This window comes from Phasianus colchicus, chromosome 16, assembly GCF_987193195.1.
Source record: "Phasianus colchicus chromosome 16, bPhaCol1.hap1.1, whole genome shotgun sequence".
NCBI classification, from domain to species: domain Eukaryota; kingdom Metazoa; phylum Chordata; class Aves; order Galliformes; family Phasianidae; genus Phasianus; species Phasianus colchicus.
Window position 1 is genome coordinate 1,509,351 of NC_143451.1, and position 17,205 is coordinate 1,526,555.

At 55.3% G+C, this 17,205-nt stretch overlaps 2 protein-coding genes across 4 annotated transcripts; both read left to right on the forward strand.

Moving 5' to 3' along the window:
• Window positions 1-68: 68 nt before the first annotated feature.
• On the forward strand, window positions 69-8,065 carry LOC149915702 (uncharacterized). Of its 2 annotated transcripts, none has more exons than XM_090151270.1 (8): window positions 69-3,568; window positions 4,245-4,322; window positions 4,664-4,723; window positions 5,655-5,744; window positions 6,152-6,223; window positions 6,485-6,706; window positions 7,272-7,419; window positions 7,604-8,065. In XM_090151270.1, exons 1-8 carry the CDS (start codon window positions 3,457-3,459, stop codon window positions 7,881-7,883), a joined length of 1,062 nt encoding a protein of 353 aa, XP_090007396.1. In that variant the 5' UTR covers window positions 69-3,456; the 3' UTR covers window positions 7,884-8,065. The 2 variants fall into 2 exon arrangements, with proteins under 2 accessions (XP_090007396.1, XP_090007397.1); XM_090151271.1 differs by having other exon boundaries at window positions 69-2,685.
• A 316-nt stretch (window positions 8,066-8,381) lies between these two features.
• On the forward strand, window positions 8,382-16,402 carry LOC149915703 (uncharacterized). Of its 2 annotated transcripts, none has more exons than XM_090151571.1 (8): window positions 8,382-11,666; window positions 12,343-12,420; window positions 12,762-12,821; window positions 13,753-13,842; window positions 14,250-14,321; window positions 14,583-14,804; window positions 15,370-15,517; window positions 15,702-16,402. In XM_090151571.1, the coding sequence occupies exons 1-8, from the start codon at window positions 11,555-11,557 to the stop codon at window positions 15,979-15,981; spliced, it is 1,062 nt and encodes a 353-aa protein (XP_090007697.1). In that variant the 5' UTR covers window positions 8,382-11,554; the 3' UTR covers window positions 15,982-16,402. The 2 variants fall into 2 exon arrangements, with proteins under 2 accessions (XP_090007697.1, XP_090007698.1); XM_090151572.1 differs by having other exon boundaries at window positions 8,382-10,783.
• Window positions 16,403-17,205: the final 803 nt, after the last annotated feature.

Consider the following 17,205-nt stretch of genomic DNA (forward strand, 5'->3'; position numbering starts at 1 on the left):
CTTGCTTGTCTAACTGGACGGTCACCCAAGCTCCCAGCAGAGCAGGGAATGCTGGGGAGGCTTGGTACGTGAAGAGGCGTCCTTGAGCTCCTCTTCAGAGCTATGCCCTGAATGAGGGCACACAGGGAGGCAGGGAAGGAGGCCTCCAGCACATGGAAGGAAGGGCCTTCCAGCACTGAGCACATCCAGGAGAACCAACATGGCAGCAGAGGCTGGCGGTACAATGAAGCTGTACCGTGAGGCTGCAGCAAATGCAACGGTACCGAGCAACTGCACAGGGTAATTGTTGATGCCTTCCGGAGAGCAGGCGACAGCAGTGCTGTCCAGCTGGACAGTGAGGGCAGTGAGTGCAGCTGGAGTGCTGAGAGACTGCCTGAGAGAGCGCACTTTGGGGTCGGCTCCCCACAGCTGAGCAGACGCAGGGTTGCGGCCTGCGGCACCTGCAGCAGCCGCCTCCTGTGCCTTCCCCGTGCTCACAGGAAGGCCGGAGCCGGGAAGGATTCTGCAGCTGGGGCAGGACAACGCCGGCTATATGTACGGACTGGGGGAAGAGGGGCATCGGAAGAGCTCTGTGGAAAGGGACCTGGGGCTTCTGGTTGGTGACAGGTTGAACGTGGGTCAACTGCACGCCCTGGTCAAGCAGGCGGTAATACAGGCCGACTGCATCCTGTTGGGCAAAAGGCACGGCACTGCTGGCTGATCAAGAGAAGAAATTATCTTGCTCTGCCCTGTGCTGGGCGGCCTCAGCTCAACTCCCGTGTGCAGTTTTGGGTGCCACAATATAGCAAAGACTGAAAAGTTGGGGGAGGGAGTGCCCAGAGGAGGGCATCAAAGATGGTGGAAGTCTAGAGGGCAATACGTGTGAGGTCACTTGGTTTGTTCTGCTTAGAGAACAGGATATCTGCAGAGAAGGACCTGGGGGTTCTGGTGGACAGCAGGCTGGCCCTGAGCCAGCAGCGTGCCCTTGGGCCAAGAAGGCCAATGGTATCCTGGGGCACATCAAAAAGAGCGTGACCAGCAGGCCAAGGGAGGTGATCCGCTCCCTCTGCTCTGCTCTGCTCTGCTCTGCACAGCTGAGGCCACATCTAGAATACCGTGTCCAGTTCTGGGCTCCCCAGATCAAAAAAGGCAGGGATCTCCTAGAAGGAGTCTGGCAGAGGGCCACAAAGATGATGAAGGACCTGGAGCACATCCCTGATGAGGAAAGGCTGACCAAGCTGGGTCTGTTCAGCCTGGGCAAAAGAAGGCTGGGGAGGGGACGTCTGCTTCATGTTGATTAATACCTAAAGGGAGCTGGGAGGCAAGTGGATGAGGCCAGGCTCTTCTCGGTGGTGTGTCGCAGTAGGACGAGGAGCGGAGGCCCAAAACTTGAACATAGGAAGTTCCATACAAGCGTGTGGAAGAACTTTTTACGGTAAGGGTGACAGAGAACTGGAACAGGTTGCCCAGACAGGTTCTGGAGTCTCCTTCTATGGAGATATCCAAGATGTGCCTGGATGCCTACCTGTGCGACCTACTGTAGGGAACCTGCTTTAGCAGGGGGGTTGGACTCAATGATCTCTTGAGGTCCCTTCCAAGCCCTGCAATTCTGTGATTCTGTGATATCAAGAGCTAATCTCAGGGTGGTCTACAGCTTCCTCACAAAGGGAAATAGGGAAGAAGACACTGATCGCTTCTCTCTGGTGACCAGCGATGGGACCTGAGGGAACTGCATGAAGCATCAATGGGGGAAATTCAGAATGGATCTTAGGAAAAGGTTCTTCACTGAGAGAGAGGGTGGTCACTCTTCTGGGAGCTGGCATGAGCTGTCAGCTCCGGGATTTTCCTTCAGGAGATCACACATTGTCAGGGCTTCCCTCAGGCTGCCGGGAACAGCACGTGCAGCAGCAACGGTCACAACCTGCGTGGCTCACGCAGCCCCAAGAGTAGAGGCCTTGCACAGAGATCTGGTCAAACTAGAGGGCAATCACCAAACATAGGAAATTTAACAAGAGGAACTGTGGGAATACAAGAAAAACTGCTCAGAGCAGAAGCTGTGGAGCAAGATAAACAGCAAGCAACCACGGGATTCTGCACCTGGGACAGGGCAATCCTGCGCAGATACTGAAGGAAGAGATGTAGCACTACTGACTAAAGTAAATGAGGCATTAGGCTGTGCAGAAATGTAGCTTTCCCCTCATTGCTAGATGCCGCCCAAGAAGCACCACCTAGAACTGGATGAATGGATGAACGAAGGAGGGAGAGAAGCCGGGCCCAGAAAATTAGATTGGTCAGAAAGGACAATTAGAGTTGGAAATGTGTGCGGACGGGGTCATGGCAACACGTAAAAACTACGGGATTGAAAGTAACGAGGTTCCTCCGAGGAGACGCTCAGCTTGAGCTGTAAATCTCAAGACCTGCAAATAAATGAGGATGAAGGACAGTCAATCTGATCTACGGAAAGCAGAAGTCGGGGCTTGAACCAGACTACGTTGGAGGTGGCAGCAGCGTGATTCCTCCTACGCAAGGTGGCAGGAGGGCAGCTGCTGCCGCAGTTTCCAGAGACCCAGGTGGGACCCCGTAGGTGATGGCCGTCAGACCCTCTCGCCACCAGACGTCCGGCTGCCAGCAGTGGGTGAGCTCACTGGGACTTTGCGGACGGGAGGTGCAAACCGGCGAGTCTTACATTGCCACTACTAAGTTCAGGTATGGAAGCACACTAACAATGGGAAAAACGCCTGGTGTAGGCAAGGGGATGTCCTTAGGCAAGGTACTGGAAAACTGAAAGAAAATAGGTGAAACTGCAGATCTATTGACAAAAATGGAAGCACATGACACTAGACTTGGCAGGTTTGTGGGAGGGTCTGCCTCCCTGTGTTTGTATTTCAGCATTCATCCTTTGTACCAGAGAGGCTTTATCCGCTTGGTTTGCTGAACTGCAGCATGTTTCACATGCGTGGGTAACCTGTGCAATAGCGTCCTGGATCCAGACCACGTTTCAATATCACATCTCGTCCTCGGTGGCCCGAGGTGTCATGGGCACTCCGAGCTGGAAAGCATTCCCTCTCGGGGTTGTCGAGGCACTATAAAAGTTTGCCAAGCAAAGTTGTGGGTGCCCTGTCCCTGGACGCGTTCAAGGCCAGGCTAGAGGGAGCTCTGGGCAGGCTGACTCAGCGGGTGGTATCCCTGCCCACGGCAGCGGGGTTGGAGGTAAAAGCTCTTTGACGTCCCTTCCTACCCCAGCCGTTCCATGATTCCGTGTTTCTATGATGTAAGCACCGGCCCCAGCAGCCCTGGTGCAGCGCATCAGGAGAGGGGCGGGGAGCCTCCACCCGGCTTCACGGGGCCGTGAGGTCACAATGCGCAGAGCTGTGATGTCACAAGGCCCAGCTGTGATGCTGTCCCATGACACAGGCATAGCTCCGTGCCTGCCCCACCTGCATCACTTGCTGTGGCTGCAGCGGTGGTGGTGGCAGCATGGCACGAGTGTGGGGGGCCACGGCCCCTGCCCGCCTTGTCGTGCTCCTCCTACTGATGGCCCTGCGTTCCTGCGAGGTTTGTGCTGCTCCGCTTCGAGCACAGGCAGCAGGTGAGTGGGCAGAGACGGGGCCAAAACTGAAGTTGGGCCGTCGCCACGGCCCTACACCACCCCTCCCTGGGGCTACCTTCCATGGTGGACGTTACGCAGAGGGTGACGGGCAGCACCGCAGGAGCCAAGCAAGAGCCCGTGGCAGCGCTGTTCCCCAGGGCTGGCTCCAGCCGTGCCGGGCCATGGCTCTGCCGCTTGCTGGCTGGAGCACAGCCTTCATCCTGGGTGATGTCCTGGGGGAGGGCTCTGAAGATGTGTGCTGGGAAAAGCCTGAGCATTTCTGCTCCAGCCTCGTGGTGCTCCCCATAGACGAATCCCAGTTCCCAACACAGAGCCCCGAGCCACAGCCCAGAGGAAGACACAGGTGTGTTTTCCTCCGGTGCTTCGGCGTGACCTTCCTTTGTGTACACCAGAGGCATCCCAGTAAGCAAGTCCCGAGGGGCTGCTGCTTCTTCCATGCGGTCCGTAAGGGTTGTTGCACGTGGCATGGAGAGCGCATTAGGCAAGCTGCCAGGTGGCAGCCAAGAGGTCCTCCCGGCCGCTCTGCAACCGTGAAATCGTGACCTGAGTCTTTCTCCCGCCCCACTACCTGACCCAGCTCCAGTTTCTAAGGGAGAAGAAGACCACAACATCCCCAGCAATGGGAACTTCTCTAATCACTTCTTCTTGATTCTAGATGCTGACGTTGGTGGTGAACCGACCTATTCTGCTGGTAGTCTGAATGGAGATTTTGTGCCTCGGGATCAACCCAGAAGTAGGTTCTGAGTGCCTGTTTTCGTGAAGGCAGAAAAATCTGTGCCCCACTAGCATACAATTTTATTTCAGGTCCTCTCAAGGTCTTCCTAACCTGCTTGTAGCTTGGAGGTCTTGCACAGATCAGTCATGAGTATTTTCTTACTGGGAGAGCTGCCACATTTCAGTGGGAAGGCTACCACTGCCTCTCTTCAGCTGAGAGAAGCCAGACCTTCTTATCTGGGCCATGTCGTTCCCTGACCCGCCACCCCACCCTGCAGCTCACTGAGGAAAAAGAAGGGCCCGACATGCAGAGGAAGCTCTGCTCTGCTCACTTGTGTCTGATCTCACTTGTCCCTGCAGGCCCTCAAGATCTAATGGCAGAGTGGAATCTGGTCCCTGAGCCTGGGGTGGACTCCAGAGGCAAGTCCCCTGTCTTCATTTCCTTGATATCTGTTCATACTTGGTGGAGATAGCTCAGCAAGCTATCACTCTTCACTGGCCAGCGTGAAAATGCTGGTTGAAATGCATGGTGTCCACTGATTCTTGGGTGCTGCGTGCTCCCGGTGCTGCCTTTGTCTCTCTGACTCAGAGGTCTCCCCGTAAGAAAGCCTCAAGGGGGGCTGAATATTGTTCCGTGAGGCCTCTGAGGGCTCTTGCCCATGGCCTGGAGAAAGCATTTTGAAAGCTGCTGAATGCCAGCCAGCAGGTCACCTGGCCCCTCTGCAACTTGGGACCTTTTGTCCTGCATCTGGCTCGCGTGTCACTACCTTGTAGTGCCCCTTGTAGTCACTGTAGGTTACTAAGGAAGAGAGAGGTGGCCACGTGCAATGGGAACGTTTCTCATCTGCCCTTGATGACAGCTGTGTCCGTAGGCAGTGGCTTGTCGAAGTCTCAGCTTAATCTGTTCCAAGAGACTCAGGGCAATCCCACAGTTCAGTCACTGGAAGGAAAGGGACTTTAGGTCTTCCCCTTTCCATCTCCATCCCTTTCCCTGTGCAGTTCCACACATGGTTATCTTTTAATAGCACGGCGCCACTGCAGGCACCCAGCAACTGTTTTCAAGGTGCTCCTGCCTTGAAGAGAGAGGAGAGGGTTGTGGAGTAGTCCCCTGCCCTTCCCACCTGTCCCTCAGTGATGCCATTATGCAGTTGTGTCCATTGCAGTGTATGAAGGAATGTTCCCGTGGTTCTTTGGTTGTAGACGTGCCTCCACAGAGGGCATTGCCAGATCCTCGACTGGCGTCCCACTGGCATCCCAGAGGTGGATAGTCTGCCTTCACTGACTTCACCAAAAAGAGCACTCAGATCAGAACTTGGTTTGCCTGAAATTTATCTTAGAACTTTCTGTTCAGGTCCTGAGAAATGGAAGGAGGAATTGAGAACAGAACAACATTCCTCTGCCCTCCAGGAAATAGAGAAGGATCTGGATAAGGCATTCCCTGGTGCGTATATTAATTGTGACTTCATAGTTCCTTTGCATAAGGGAAGGGAGGTTGTGGGTCAGGCTGAGTGATGTACGTGAAGTGCCGTGCCTTGCAAAGCTGTCTTTGCCGGCCACTTCAGCCCTCAGCTGCTCCCAGTGCCTTCTGCAGAGCTGGCAGCCATGGTGCAGTTGAGTTTAGAGCTGGCGTGAGCTCCAGGAGGATGTGCCTCTGGGTAGCTCCACACAGTGTTAGATTTGTACAATCGTGGTTCCCCACGTGGGCACCCAGGATCTGTTTCCAGGCTGCTCCTGTGTGGAAGGGAGAGAACAGCGTCATGAAGGCATCTCCTGTTTTAGCTGCATGCTCTGTCATTCTGACGGGCAGAACGTCTAAGTAGAGTCGCTCTGTCCTGTGCTTGCTTGCAGGTGTGACTGGAAGTGAAGGTCATCCAGCTTCCCCTCCGAGTCCCAGGACCGAAACTCTGGCAGATCACACGGGTATGCCATGGCTTTTTAGTTCCTTTGAGAGCTGCCAGCCCACAGGCCAAATGTCGGCCAGGTCTCTCGGCAGGTGTGAGAGCGGAGTCCTGCGCGTGTCTGCCCTTCCCTTGCACCATCCCCTGGTATGCTGCACTGTGCTCCACAGTGATGCCGTTGCGTAGGGAAACTTTTCATGGGTCCTGGGCTGCAGAAGTGCCCCCAGGGAGGGCCTTGCCGTGTCCTCGGCACAGGAGATGTAACTTCATGCGTTCTGTTCAGGTCCAAAAAGAGGAAAGGATACATCTAGAAGAGGGCATTACACCTGGTGGTCATCCCCTGTCCTAAGGAAACCCGTGATGAAAATAGGGAAGGCTGAGCGTGGCGGGACTAAAGCGACTGACCAGGAGACTGTGCAGAAGGAGCCGCTGCAGAAGGGCAGCAGTGACACACAGCCAGTCTCTGACCGAAAACCTCAGGCAGAAGAAGCAGCTGGTTTGCCAGGTAATTTCAGTCCCGTGGTCATCCGGTGTCACCAACCGGAATCACTGTGTGCCACCAGGCTCTTCCTGCCTGCCCTTGCACACCAGGCCAGCAGCCAAACCTGAGCGTGTTACTGCAGAGCACATGCTACAAAGGAGCCCGAGGGCGATGAGCCCTGCGTGGAAGGAGCCTGCAGGAGTGTTTCTCCACTGGGCTGGGTCCAGCTGTGCCTTGTGCTGGCTGGAGGCCGACCTTCAGCCTGGGGGATGTCCTGGGGGAGAGCTCAGGACATGCGTGCTGGGGAAAGTGTGAGGGTTTCTGCTCTGCAGCGCTCCCCACGGACAAAGCCCAGCCCCCAGGGCAGAGCCCCGGCCCTCAGCCCAGAGGAATGGATGGGCAGTGCCGGTGCAGCCTCTCCCTACCCAACGGGAAGTGGAAGCAACCCTTCTTGTCCTCTGGTGCTTATACACCAGAGACGGAGGTACCCGCTGATGAAAAAGGAAATCTCTCGGTTCCATGGAGCGCACTGGGAGATCATCTGCATTGCAGATGACAGTAACCTGCGGCACTGTCTGGGTTCTTCCAGGGGTGGATGCTGGGAAAATGACGAAGGCTGCTGTTGGCAAGGAGCTGCAAAAATACCACATCCCAGTGATTGCTTTGGTCCCAGCCGTGCTGCTGACCGTGCTGACGCTGGCCTGTGTTCCTATGCTGTGGATGTGGAAAAAATATCGGTGAGTTGACTTTTCCCCAAGGCACTGTATCGCTGCATTTGGCTACGAAGTGTTTGTGGTGACAGGATCCTGATGGCCAGATCAGCTGCTGGCAGTACACTGCCAGGATTTATGTTGCAAGGCCTTTCAAGCGTCCCCTCACTTCCTCTCAGTGAGCAGTGCTTTCTGAAACTCATTCCCACAGGGCACGCAAGAGAGAACGGGCAGCTGCAGGACAAGCTCATCCTGACACCGACTGGGAGAGCGATCAGAGCGGAGGCAAAGGCGGAGCGGAGCTGGGGGAGGCTGGAAAGGAGGATGCACTCGACCTAAGAAATTACTCCTCCACCCCATTCTCCTGGGCCTTTGAGGCAGAATTTGCCCAGCTGTGCAGCAGAATCAGAACCGACCCCTCCCTTCAGCCCACATGTTCCAACAGCTCTTCCAGTGATGACATCTCTTCTCTAGATTCCTGCAGCCCTTAGGATTCTCCTGAGCCATCCAGTGCCCCTGTTACCGGTGCTGAGGGCTCAGGTTCATTGAAAATTCCAACTTTGACACCAATAAAAACATCCTATTCTAAAGCTGCTGCTGTGACCATTGCCATTGGGTTCTAGCATAGGGCTGGGGCCAGCACTTGGTGCAAGGGAAGCAGTCGGAGAGCCGCACGCCAGGGACCCAAGCTTGGGCCCAGCCTCAGCTTGCTTGTCTAACTGGACGGTCACCCAAGCTCCCAGCAGAGCAGGGAATGCTGGGGAGGCTTGGTACGTGAAGAGGCGTCCTTGAGCTCCTCTTCAGAGCTATGCCCTGAATGAGGGCACACAGGGAGGCAGGGAAGGAGGCCTCCAGCACATGGAAGGAAGGGCCTTCCAGCACTGAGCACATCCAGGAGAACCAACATGGCAGCAGAGGCTGGCGGTACAATGAAGCTGTACCGTGAGGCTGCAGCAAATGCAACTGTACAGAGAAACTGCACAGGGTAATTGTTGATGCCTTCCGGAGAGCAGGCGACAGCAGTGCTGTCCAGCTGGACAGTGAGGGCAGTGAGTGCAGCTGGAGTGCTGAGAGACTGCCTGAGAGAGCGCACTTTGGGGTCGGCTCCCCACAGCTGAGCAGACGCAGGGTTGCGGCCTGCGGCACCTGCAGCAGCCGCCTCCTGTGCCTTCCCCGTGCTCACAGGAAGGCCGGAGCCGGGAAGGATTCTGCAGCTGGGGCAGGACAACGCCGGCTATATGTACGGACTGGGGGAAGAGGGGCTGCGGAAGAGCTCTGTGGAAAGGGACCTGGGGCTTCTGGTTGGTGACAGGTTGAACGTGGGTCAACTGCACGCCCTGGTCAAGCAGGCGGTAATACAGGCCGACTGCATCCTGTTGGGCAAAAGGCACGGCACTGCTGGCTGATCAAGAGAAGAAATTATCTTGCTCTGCCCTGTGCTGGGCGGCCTCAGCTCAACTCCCGTGTGCAGTTTTGGGTGCCACAATATAGCAAAGACTGAAAAGTTGGGGGAGGGAGTGCCCAGAGGAGGGCATCAAAGATGGTGGAAGTCTAGAGGGCAATACGTGTGAGGTCACTTGGTTTGTTCTGCTTAGAGAACAGGATATCTGCAGAGAAGGACCTGGGGGTTCTGGTGGACAGCAGGCTGGCCCTGAGCCAGCAGCGTGCCCTTGGGCCAAGAAGGCCAATGGTATCCTGGGGCACATCAAAAAGAGCGTGACCAGCAGGCCAAGGGAGGTGATCCGCTCCCTCTGCTCTGCTCTGCTCTGCTCTGCACAGCTGAGGCCACATCTAGAATACCGTGTCCAGTTCTGGGCTCCCCAGATCAAAAAAGGCAGGGATCTCCTAGAAGGAGTCTGGCAGAGGGCCACAAAGATGATGAAGGACCTGGAGCACATCCCTGATGAGGAAAGGCTGACCAAGCTGGGTCTGTTCAGCCTGGGCAAAAGAAGGCTGGGGAGGGGACGTCTGCTTCATGTTGATTAATACCTAAAGGGAGCTGGGAGGCAAGTGGATGAGGCCAGGCTCTTCTCGGTGGTGTGTCGCAGTAGGACGAGGAGCGGAGGCCCAAAACTTGAACATAGGAAGTTCCATACAAGCGTGTGGAAGAACTTTTTACGGTAAGGGTGACAGAGAACTGGAACAGGTTGCCCAGACAGGTTCTGGAGTCTCCTTCTATGGAGATATCCAAGATGTGCCTGGATGCCTACCTGTGCGACCTACTGTAGGGAACCTGCTTTAGCAGGGGGGTTGGACTCAATGATCTCTTGAGGTCCCTTCCAAGCCCTGCAATTCTGTGATTCTGTGATATCAAGAGCTAATCTCAGGGTGGTCTACAGCTTCCTCACAAAGGGAAATAGGGAAGAAGACACTGATCGCTTCTCTCTGGTGACCAGCGATGGGACCTGAGGGAACTGCATGAAGCATCAATGGGGGAAATTCAGAATGGATCTTAGGAAAAGGTTCTTCACTGAGAGAGAGGGTGGTCACTCTTCTGGGAGCTGGCATGAGCTGTCAGCTCCGGGATTTTCCTTCAGGAGATCACACATTGTCAGGGCTTCCCTCAGGCTGCCGGGAACAGCACGTGCAGCAGCAACGGTCACAACCTGCGTGGCTCACGCAGCCCCAAGAGTAGAGGCCTTGCACAGAGATCTGGTCAAACTAGAGGGCAATCACCAAACATAGGAAATTTAACAAGAGGAACTGTGGGAATACAAGAAAAACTGCTCAGAGCAGAAGCTGTGGAGCAAGATAAACAGCAAGCAACCACGGGATTCTGCACCTGGGACAGGGCAATCCTGCGCAGATACTGAAGGAAGAGATGTAGCACTACTGACTAAAGTAAATGAGGCATTAGGCTGTGCAGAAATGTAGCTTTCCCCTCATTGCTAGATGCCGCCCAAGAAGCACCGCCTAGAACTGGATGAATGGATGAACGAAGGAGGGAGAGAAGCCGGGCCCAGAAAATTAGATTGGTCAGAAAGGACAATTAGAGTTGGAAATGTGTGCGGACGGGGTCATGGCAACACGTAAAAACTACGGGATTGAAAGTAACGAGGTTCCTCCGAGGAGACGCTCAGCTTGAGCTGTAAATCTCAAGACCTGCAAATAAATGAGGATGAAGGACAGTCAATCTGATCTACGGAAAGCAGAAGTCGGGGCTTGAACCAGACTATGTTGGAGGTGGCAGCAGCGTGATTCCTCCTACGCAAGGTGGCAGGAGGGCAGCTGCTGCCGCAGTTTCCAGAGACCCAGGTGGGACCCCGTAGGTGATGGCCGTCAGACCCTCTCGCCACCAGACGTCCGGCTGCCAGCAGTGGGTGAGCTCACTGGGACTTTGCGGACGGGAGGTGCAAACCGGCGAGTCTTACATTGCCACTACTAAGTTCAGGTATGGAAGCACACTAACAATGGGAAAAACGCCTGGTGTAGGCAAGGGGATGTCCTTAGGCAAGGTACTGGAAAACTGAAAGAAAATAGGTGAAACTGCAGATCTATTGACAAAAATGGAAGCACATGACACTAGACTTGGCAGGTTTGTGGGAGGGTCTGCCTCCCTGTGTTTGTATTTCAGCATTCATCCTTTGTACCAGAGAGGCTTTATCCGCTTGGTTTGCTGAACTGCAGCATGTTTCACATGCGTGGGTAACCTGTGCAATAGCGTCCTGGATCCAGACCACGTTTCAATATCACATCTCGTCCTCGGTGGCCCGAGGTGTCATGGGCACTCCGAGCTGGAAAGCATTCCCTCTCGGGGTTGTCGAGGCACTATAAAAGTTTGCCAAGCAAAGTTGTGGGTGCCCTGTCCCTGGACGCGTTCAAGGCCAGGCTAGAGGGAGCTCTGGGCAGGCTGACTCAGCGGGTGGTATCCCTGCCCACGGCAGCGGGGTTGGAGGTAAAAGCTCTTTGACGTCCCTTCCTACCCCAGCCGTTCCATGATTCCGTGTTTCTATGATGTAAGCACCGGCCCCAGCAGCCCTGGTGCAGCGCATCAGGAGAGGGGCGGGGAGCCTCCACCCGGCTTCACGGGGCCGTGAGGTCACAATGCGCAGAGCTGTGATGTCACAAGGCCCAGCTGTGATGCTGTCCCATGACACAGGCATAGCTCCGTGCCTGCCCCACCTGCATCACTTGCTGTGGCTGCAGCGGTGGTGGTGGCAGCATGGCACGAGTGTGGGGGGCCACGGCCCCTGCCCGCCTTGTCGTGCTCCTCCTACTGATGGCCCTGCGTTCCTGCGAGGTTTGTGCTGCTCCGCTTCGAGCACAGGCAGCAGGTGAGTGGGCAGAGACGGGGCCAAAACTGAAGTTGGGCCGTCGCCACGGCCCTACACCACCCCTCCCTGGGGCTACCTTCCATGGTGGACGTTACGCAGAGGGTGACGGGCAGCACCGCAGGAGCCAAGCAAGAGCCCGTGGCAGCGCTGTTCCCCAGGGCTGGCTCCAGCCGTGCCGGGCCATGGCTCTGCCGCTTGCTGGCTGGAGCACAGCCTTCATCCTGGGTGATGTCCTGGGGGAGGGCTCTGAAGATGTGTGCTGGGAAAAGCCTGAGCATTTCTGCTCCAGCCTCGTGGTGCTCCCCATAGACGAATCCCAGTTCCCAACACAGAGCCCCGAGCCACAGCCCAGAGGAAGACACAGGTGTGTTTTCCTCCGGTGCTTCGGCGTGACCTTCCTTTGTGTACACCAGAGGCATCCCAGTAAGCAAGTCCCGAGGGGCTGCTGCTTCTTCCATGCGGTCCGTAAGGGTTGTTGCACGTGGCATGGAGAGCGCATTAGGCAAGCTGCCAGGTGGCAGCCAAGAGGTCCTCCCGGCCGCTCTGCAACCGTGAAATCGTGACCTGAGTCTTTCTCCCGCCCCACTACCTGACCCAGCTCCAGTTTCTAAGGGAGAAGAAGACCACAACATCCCCAGCAATGGGAACTTCTCTAATCACTTCTTCTTGATTCTAGATGCTGACGTTGGTGGTGAACCGACCTATTCTGCTGGTAGTCTGAATGGAGATTTTGTGCCTCGGGATCAACCCAGAAGTAGGTTCTGAGTGCCTGTTTTCGTGAAGGCAGAAAAATCTGTGCCCCACTAGCATACAATTTTATTTCAGGTCCTCTCAAGGTCTTCCTAACCTGCTTGTAGCTTGGAGGTCTTGCACAGATCAGTCATGAGTATTTTCTTACTGGGAGAGCTGCCACATTTCAGTGGGAAGGCTACCACTGCCTCTCTTCAGCTGAGAGAAGCCAGACCTTCTTATCTGGGCCATGTCGTTCCCTGACCCGCCACCCCACCCTGCAGCTCACTGAGGAAAAAGAAGGGCCCGACATGCAGAGGAAGCTCTGCTCTGCTCACTTGTGTCTGATCTCACTTGTCCCTGCAGGCCCTCAAGATCTAATGGCAGAGTGGAATCTGGTCCCTGAGCCTGGGGTGGACTCCAGAGGCAAGTCCCCTGTCTTCATTTCCTTGATATCTGTTCATACTTGGTGGAGATAGCTCAGCAAGCTATCACTCTTCACTGGCCAGCGTGAAAATGCTGGTTGAAATGCATGGTGTCCACTGATTCTTGGGTGCTGCGTGCTCCCGGTGCTGCCTTTGTCTCTCTGACTCAGAGGTCTCCCCGTAAGAAAGCCTCAAGGGGGGCTGAATATTGTTCCGTGAGGCCTCTGAGGGCTCTTGCCCATGGCCTGGAGAAAGCATTTTGAAAGCTGCTGAATGCCAGCCAGCAGGTCACCTGGCCCCTCTGCAACTTGGGACCTTTTGTCCTGCATCTGGCTCGCGTGTCACTACCTTGTAGTGCCCCTTGTAGTCACTGTAGGTTACTAAGGAAGAGAGAGGTGGCCACGTGCAATGGGAACGTTTCTCATCTGCCCTTGATGACAGCTGTGTCCGTAGGCAGTGGCTTGTCGAAGTCTCAGCTTAATCTGTTCCAAGAGACTCAGGGCAATCCCACAGTTCAGTCACTGGAAGGAAAGGGACTTTAGGTCTTCCCCTTTCCATCTCCATCCCTTTCCCTGTGCAGTTCCACACATGGTTATCTTTTAATAGCACGGCGCCACTGCAGGCACCCAGCAACTGTTTTCAAGGTGCTCCTGCCTTGAAGAGAGAGAAGAGGGTTGTGGAGTAGTCCCCTGCCCTTCCCACCTGTCCCTCAGTGATGCCATTATGCAGTTGTGTCCATTGCAGTGTATGAAGGAATGTTCCCGTGGTTCTTTGGTTGTAGACGTGCCTCCACAGAGGGCATTGCCAGATCCTCGACTGGCGTCCCACTGGCATCCCAGAGGTGGATAGTCTGCCTTCACTGACTTCACCAAAAAGAGCACTCAGATCAGAACTTGGTTTGCCTGAAATTTATCTTAGAACTTTCTGTTCAGGTCCTGAGAAATGGAAGGAGGAATTGAGAACAGAACAACATTCCTCTGCCCTCCAGGAAATAGAGAAGGATCTGGATAAGGCATTCCCTGGTGCGTATATTAATTGTGACTTCATAGTTCCTTTGCATAAGGGAAGGGAGGTTGTGGGTCAGGCTGAGTGATGTACGTGAAGTGCCGTGCCTTGCAAAGCTGTCTTTGCCGGCCACTTCAGCCCTCAGCTGCTCCCAGTGCCTTCTGCAGAGCTGGCAGCCATGGTGCAGTTGAGTTTAGAGCTGGCGTGAGCTCCAGGAGGATGTGCCTCTGGGTAGCTCCACACAGTGTTAGATTTGTACAATCGTGGTTCCCCACGTGGGCACCCAGGATCTGTTTCCAGGCTGCTCCTGTGTGGAAGGGAGAGAACAGCGTCATGAAGGCATCTCCTGTTTTAGCTGCATGCTCTGTCATTCTGACGGGCAGAACGTCTAAGTAGAGTCGCTCTGTCCTGTGCTTGCTTGCAGGTGTGACTGGAAGTGAAGGTCATCCAGCTTCCCCTCCGAGTCCCAGGACCGAAACTCTGGCAGATCACACGGGTATGCCATGGCTTTTTAGTTCCTTTGAGAGCTGCCAGCCCACAGGCCAAATGTCGGCCAGGTCTCTCGGCAGGTGTGAGAGCGGAGTCCTGCGCGTGTCTGCCCTTCCCTTGCACCATCCCCTGGTATGCTGCACTGTGCTCCACAGTGATGCCGTTGCGTAGGGAAACTTTTCATGGGTCCTGGGCTGCAGAAGTGCCCCCAGGGAGGGCCTTGCCGTGTCCTCGGCACAGGAGATGTAACTTCATGCGTTCTGTTCAGGTCCAAAAAGAGGAAAGGATACATCTAGAAGAGGGCATTACACCTGGTGGTCATCCCCTGTCCTAAGGAAACCCGTGATGAAAATAGGGAAGGCTGAGCGTGGCGGGACTAAAGCGACTGACCAGGAGACTGTGCAGAAGGAGCCGCTGCAGAAGGGCAGCAGTGACACACAGCCAGTCTCTGACCGAAAACCTCAGGCAGAAGAAGCAGCTGGTTTGCCAGGTAATTTCAGTCCCGTGGTCATCCGGTGTCACCAACCGGAATCACTGTGTGCCACCAGGCTCTTCCTGCCTGCCCTTGCACACCAGGCCAGCAGCCAAACCTGAGCGTGTTACTGCAGAGCACATGCTACAAAGGAGCCCGAGGGCGATGAGCCCTGCGTGGAAGGAGCCTGCAGGAGTGTTTCTCCACTGGGCTGGGTCCAGCTGTGCCTTGTGCTGGCTGGAGGCCGACCTTCAGCCTGGGGGATGTCCTGGGGGAGAGCTCAGGACATGCGTGCTGGGGAAAGTGTGAGGGTTTCTGCTCTGCAGCGCTCCCCACGGACAAAGCCCAGCCCCCAGGGCAGAGCCCCGGCCCTCAGCCCAGAGGAATGGATGGGCAGTGCCGGTGCAGCCTCTCCCTACCCAACGGGAAGTGGAAGCAACTCTTCTTGTCCTCTGGTGCTTATACACCAGAGACGGAGGTACCCGCTGATGAAAAAGGAAATCTCTCGGTTCCATGGAGCGCACTGGGAGATCATCTGCATTGCAGATGACAGTAACCTGCGGCACTGTCTGGGTTCTTCCAGGGGTGGATGCTGGGAAAATGACGAAGGCTGCTGTTGGCAAGGAGCTGCAAAAATACCACATCCCAGTGATTGCTTTGGTCCCAGCCGTGCTGCTGTCCGTGCTGACGCTGGCCTGTGTTCCTATGCTGTGGATGTGGAAAAAATATCGGTGAGTTGACTTTTCCCCAAGGCACTGTATCGCTGCATTTGGCTACGAAGTGTTTGTGGTGACAGGATCCTGATGGCCAGATCAGCTGCTGGCAGTACACTGCCAGGATTTATGTTGCAAGGCCTTTCAAGCATCCCCTCGCTTCCTATCAGTGAGCAGTGCTTTCTGAAACTCATTCCCACAGGGCACGCAAGAGAGAACGGGCAGCTGCAGGACAAGCTCATCCTGACACCGACTGGGAGAGCGATCAGAGCGGAGGCAAAGGCGGAGCGGAGCTGGGGGAGGCTGGAAAGGAGGATGCACTCGACCTAAGAAATTACTCCTCCACCCCATTCTCCTGGGCTTTTGAAGCAGAATTTGCCCAGCTGTGCAGCAGAATCAGAACAGACCCCTCCCTTCAGCCCACATGTTCCAACAGCTCTTCCAGTGATGACATCTCTTCTCTAGATTCCTGCAGCCCTTAGGATTCTCCTGAGCCATCCAGTGCCCCTGTTACCGGTGCTGAGGGCTCAGGTTCATTGAAAATTCCAACTTTGACACCAATAAAAACATCCTATTCTAAAGCTGCTGCTGTGACCATTGCCATTGGGTTCTAGCATAGGGCTGGGGCCAGCACTTGGTGCAAGGGAAGCAGTCGGAGAGCCGCACGCCAGGGAGGGCCTCCTTGGGCCCAGCCTCAGCTTGCTTGTCTAACTGGACGGTCACCCAAGCTCCCAGCAGAGCAGGGAATGCTGGGGAGGCTTGGTACGTGAAGAGGCGTCCTTGAGCTCCTCTTCAGAGCTATGCCCTGAATGAGGGCACACAGGGAGGCAGGGAAGGAGGCCTCCAGCACTTGGAAGGAAGGGCCTTCCAGCACTGAGCACATCCAGGAGAACCAACATGGCAGCAGAGGCTGGCGGTACAATGAAGCTGTGCCGTGAGGCTGCAGCAAATGCAACGGTACCGAGAAACTGCACAGGGTAATTGTTGATGCCTTCCGGAGAGCAGGCAACAGCCTGCCCCGAGGCAGTTGCTATGGAGTCTCACCTTACACACTGGCTCACTGTTGGCATTTGCTCTTATCTCTCAGCACTGCCAGGGTCTTTGACAAGGCTCCTTTCCACGTCTTATGGATGTAGTACTTATAGGTAGATAGATATTTGGGTTTTTAGGGGTTCTTTTTGTGCCTCTCCTTTGACAGATACCAGAGTTATGGCTCCCTCAACTTCTCCGCAGAGGGATACTGCATTATGTTCCTAGCCCCATCTTCTCATCTCATGTCTGGAATCTCTACAGGTTCTGCCCCTTTTCCAGAACGAGGAGATTCCATGGCTCACGTGGAAGCTGCTCTGTTGCCCAGGGCGCAACCTGGCCAGGTGAATGGGGTTGTTCTGCTCCCAGCGCAGACCTCAGCCCTTCTTGGAAACCCTCGTGATGTGTCTGCTGGACAAACTCCCATGTGTGTCTGTTCCATGTGGTCTGGAGCTCCCTTCTGCCTGCTGTCCAGGTGCTCGTGTGCGGATGGCTCATGGTGAGCTGCGATGCCTGTAACAAGTCAGGAACAGGAAGAACAGCAGGAATCGTGACAGTTTGTATTCCATTAATGACACCATTGACCAAAGTAGCAAGTACCACTGCAGCCATCCAAGGAAAATACAAAGGCGACTATGAAACAAGAGCAACACATCACAAAGATTGGCTGCCTTTAC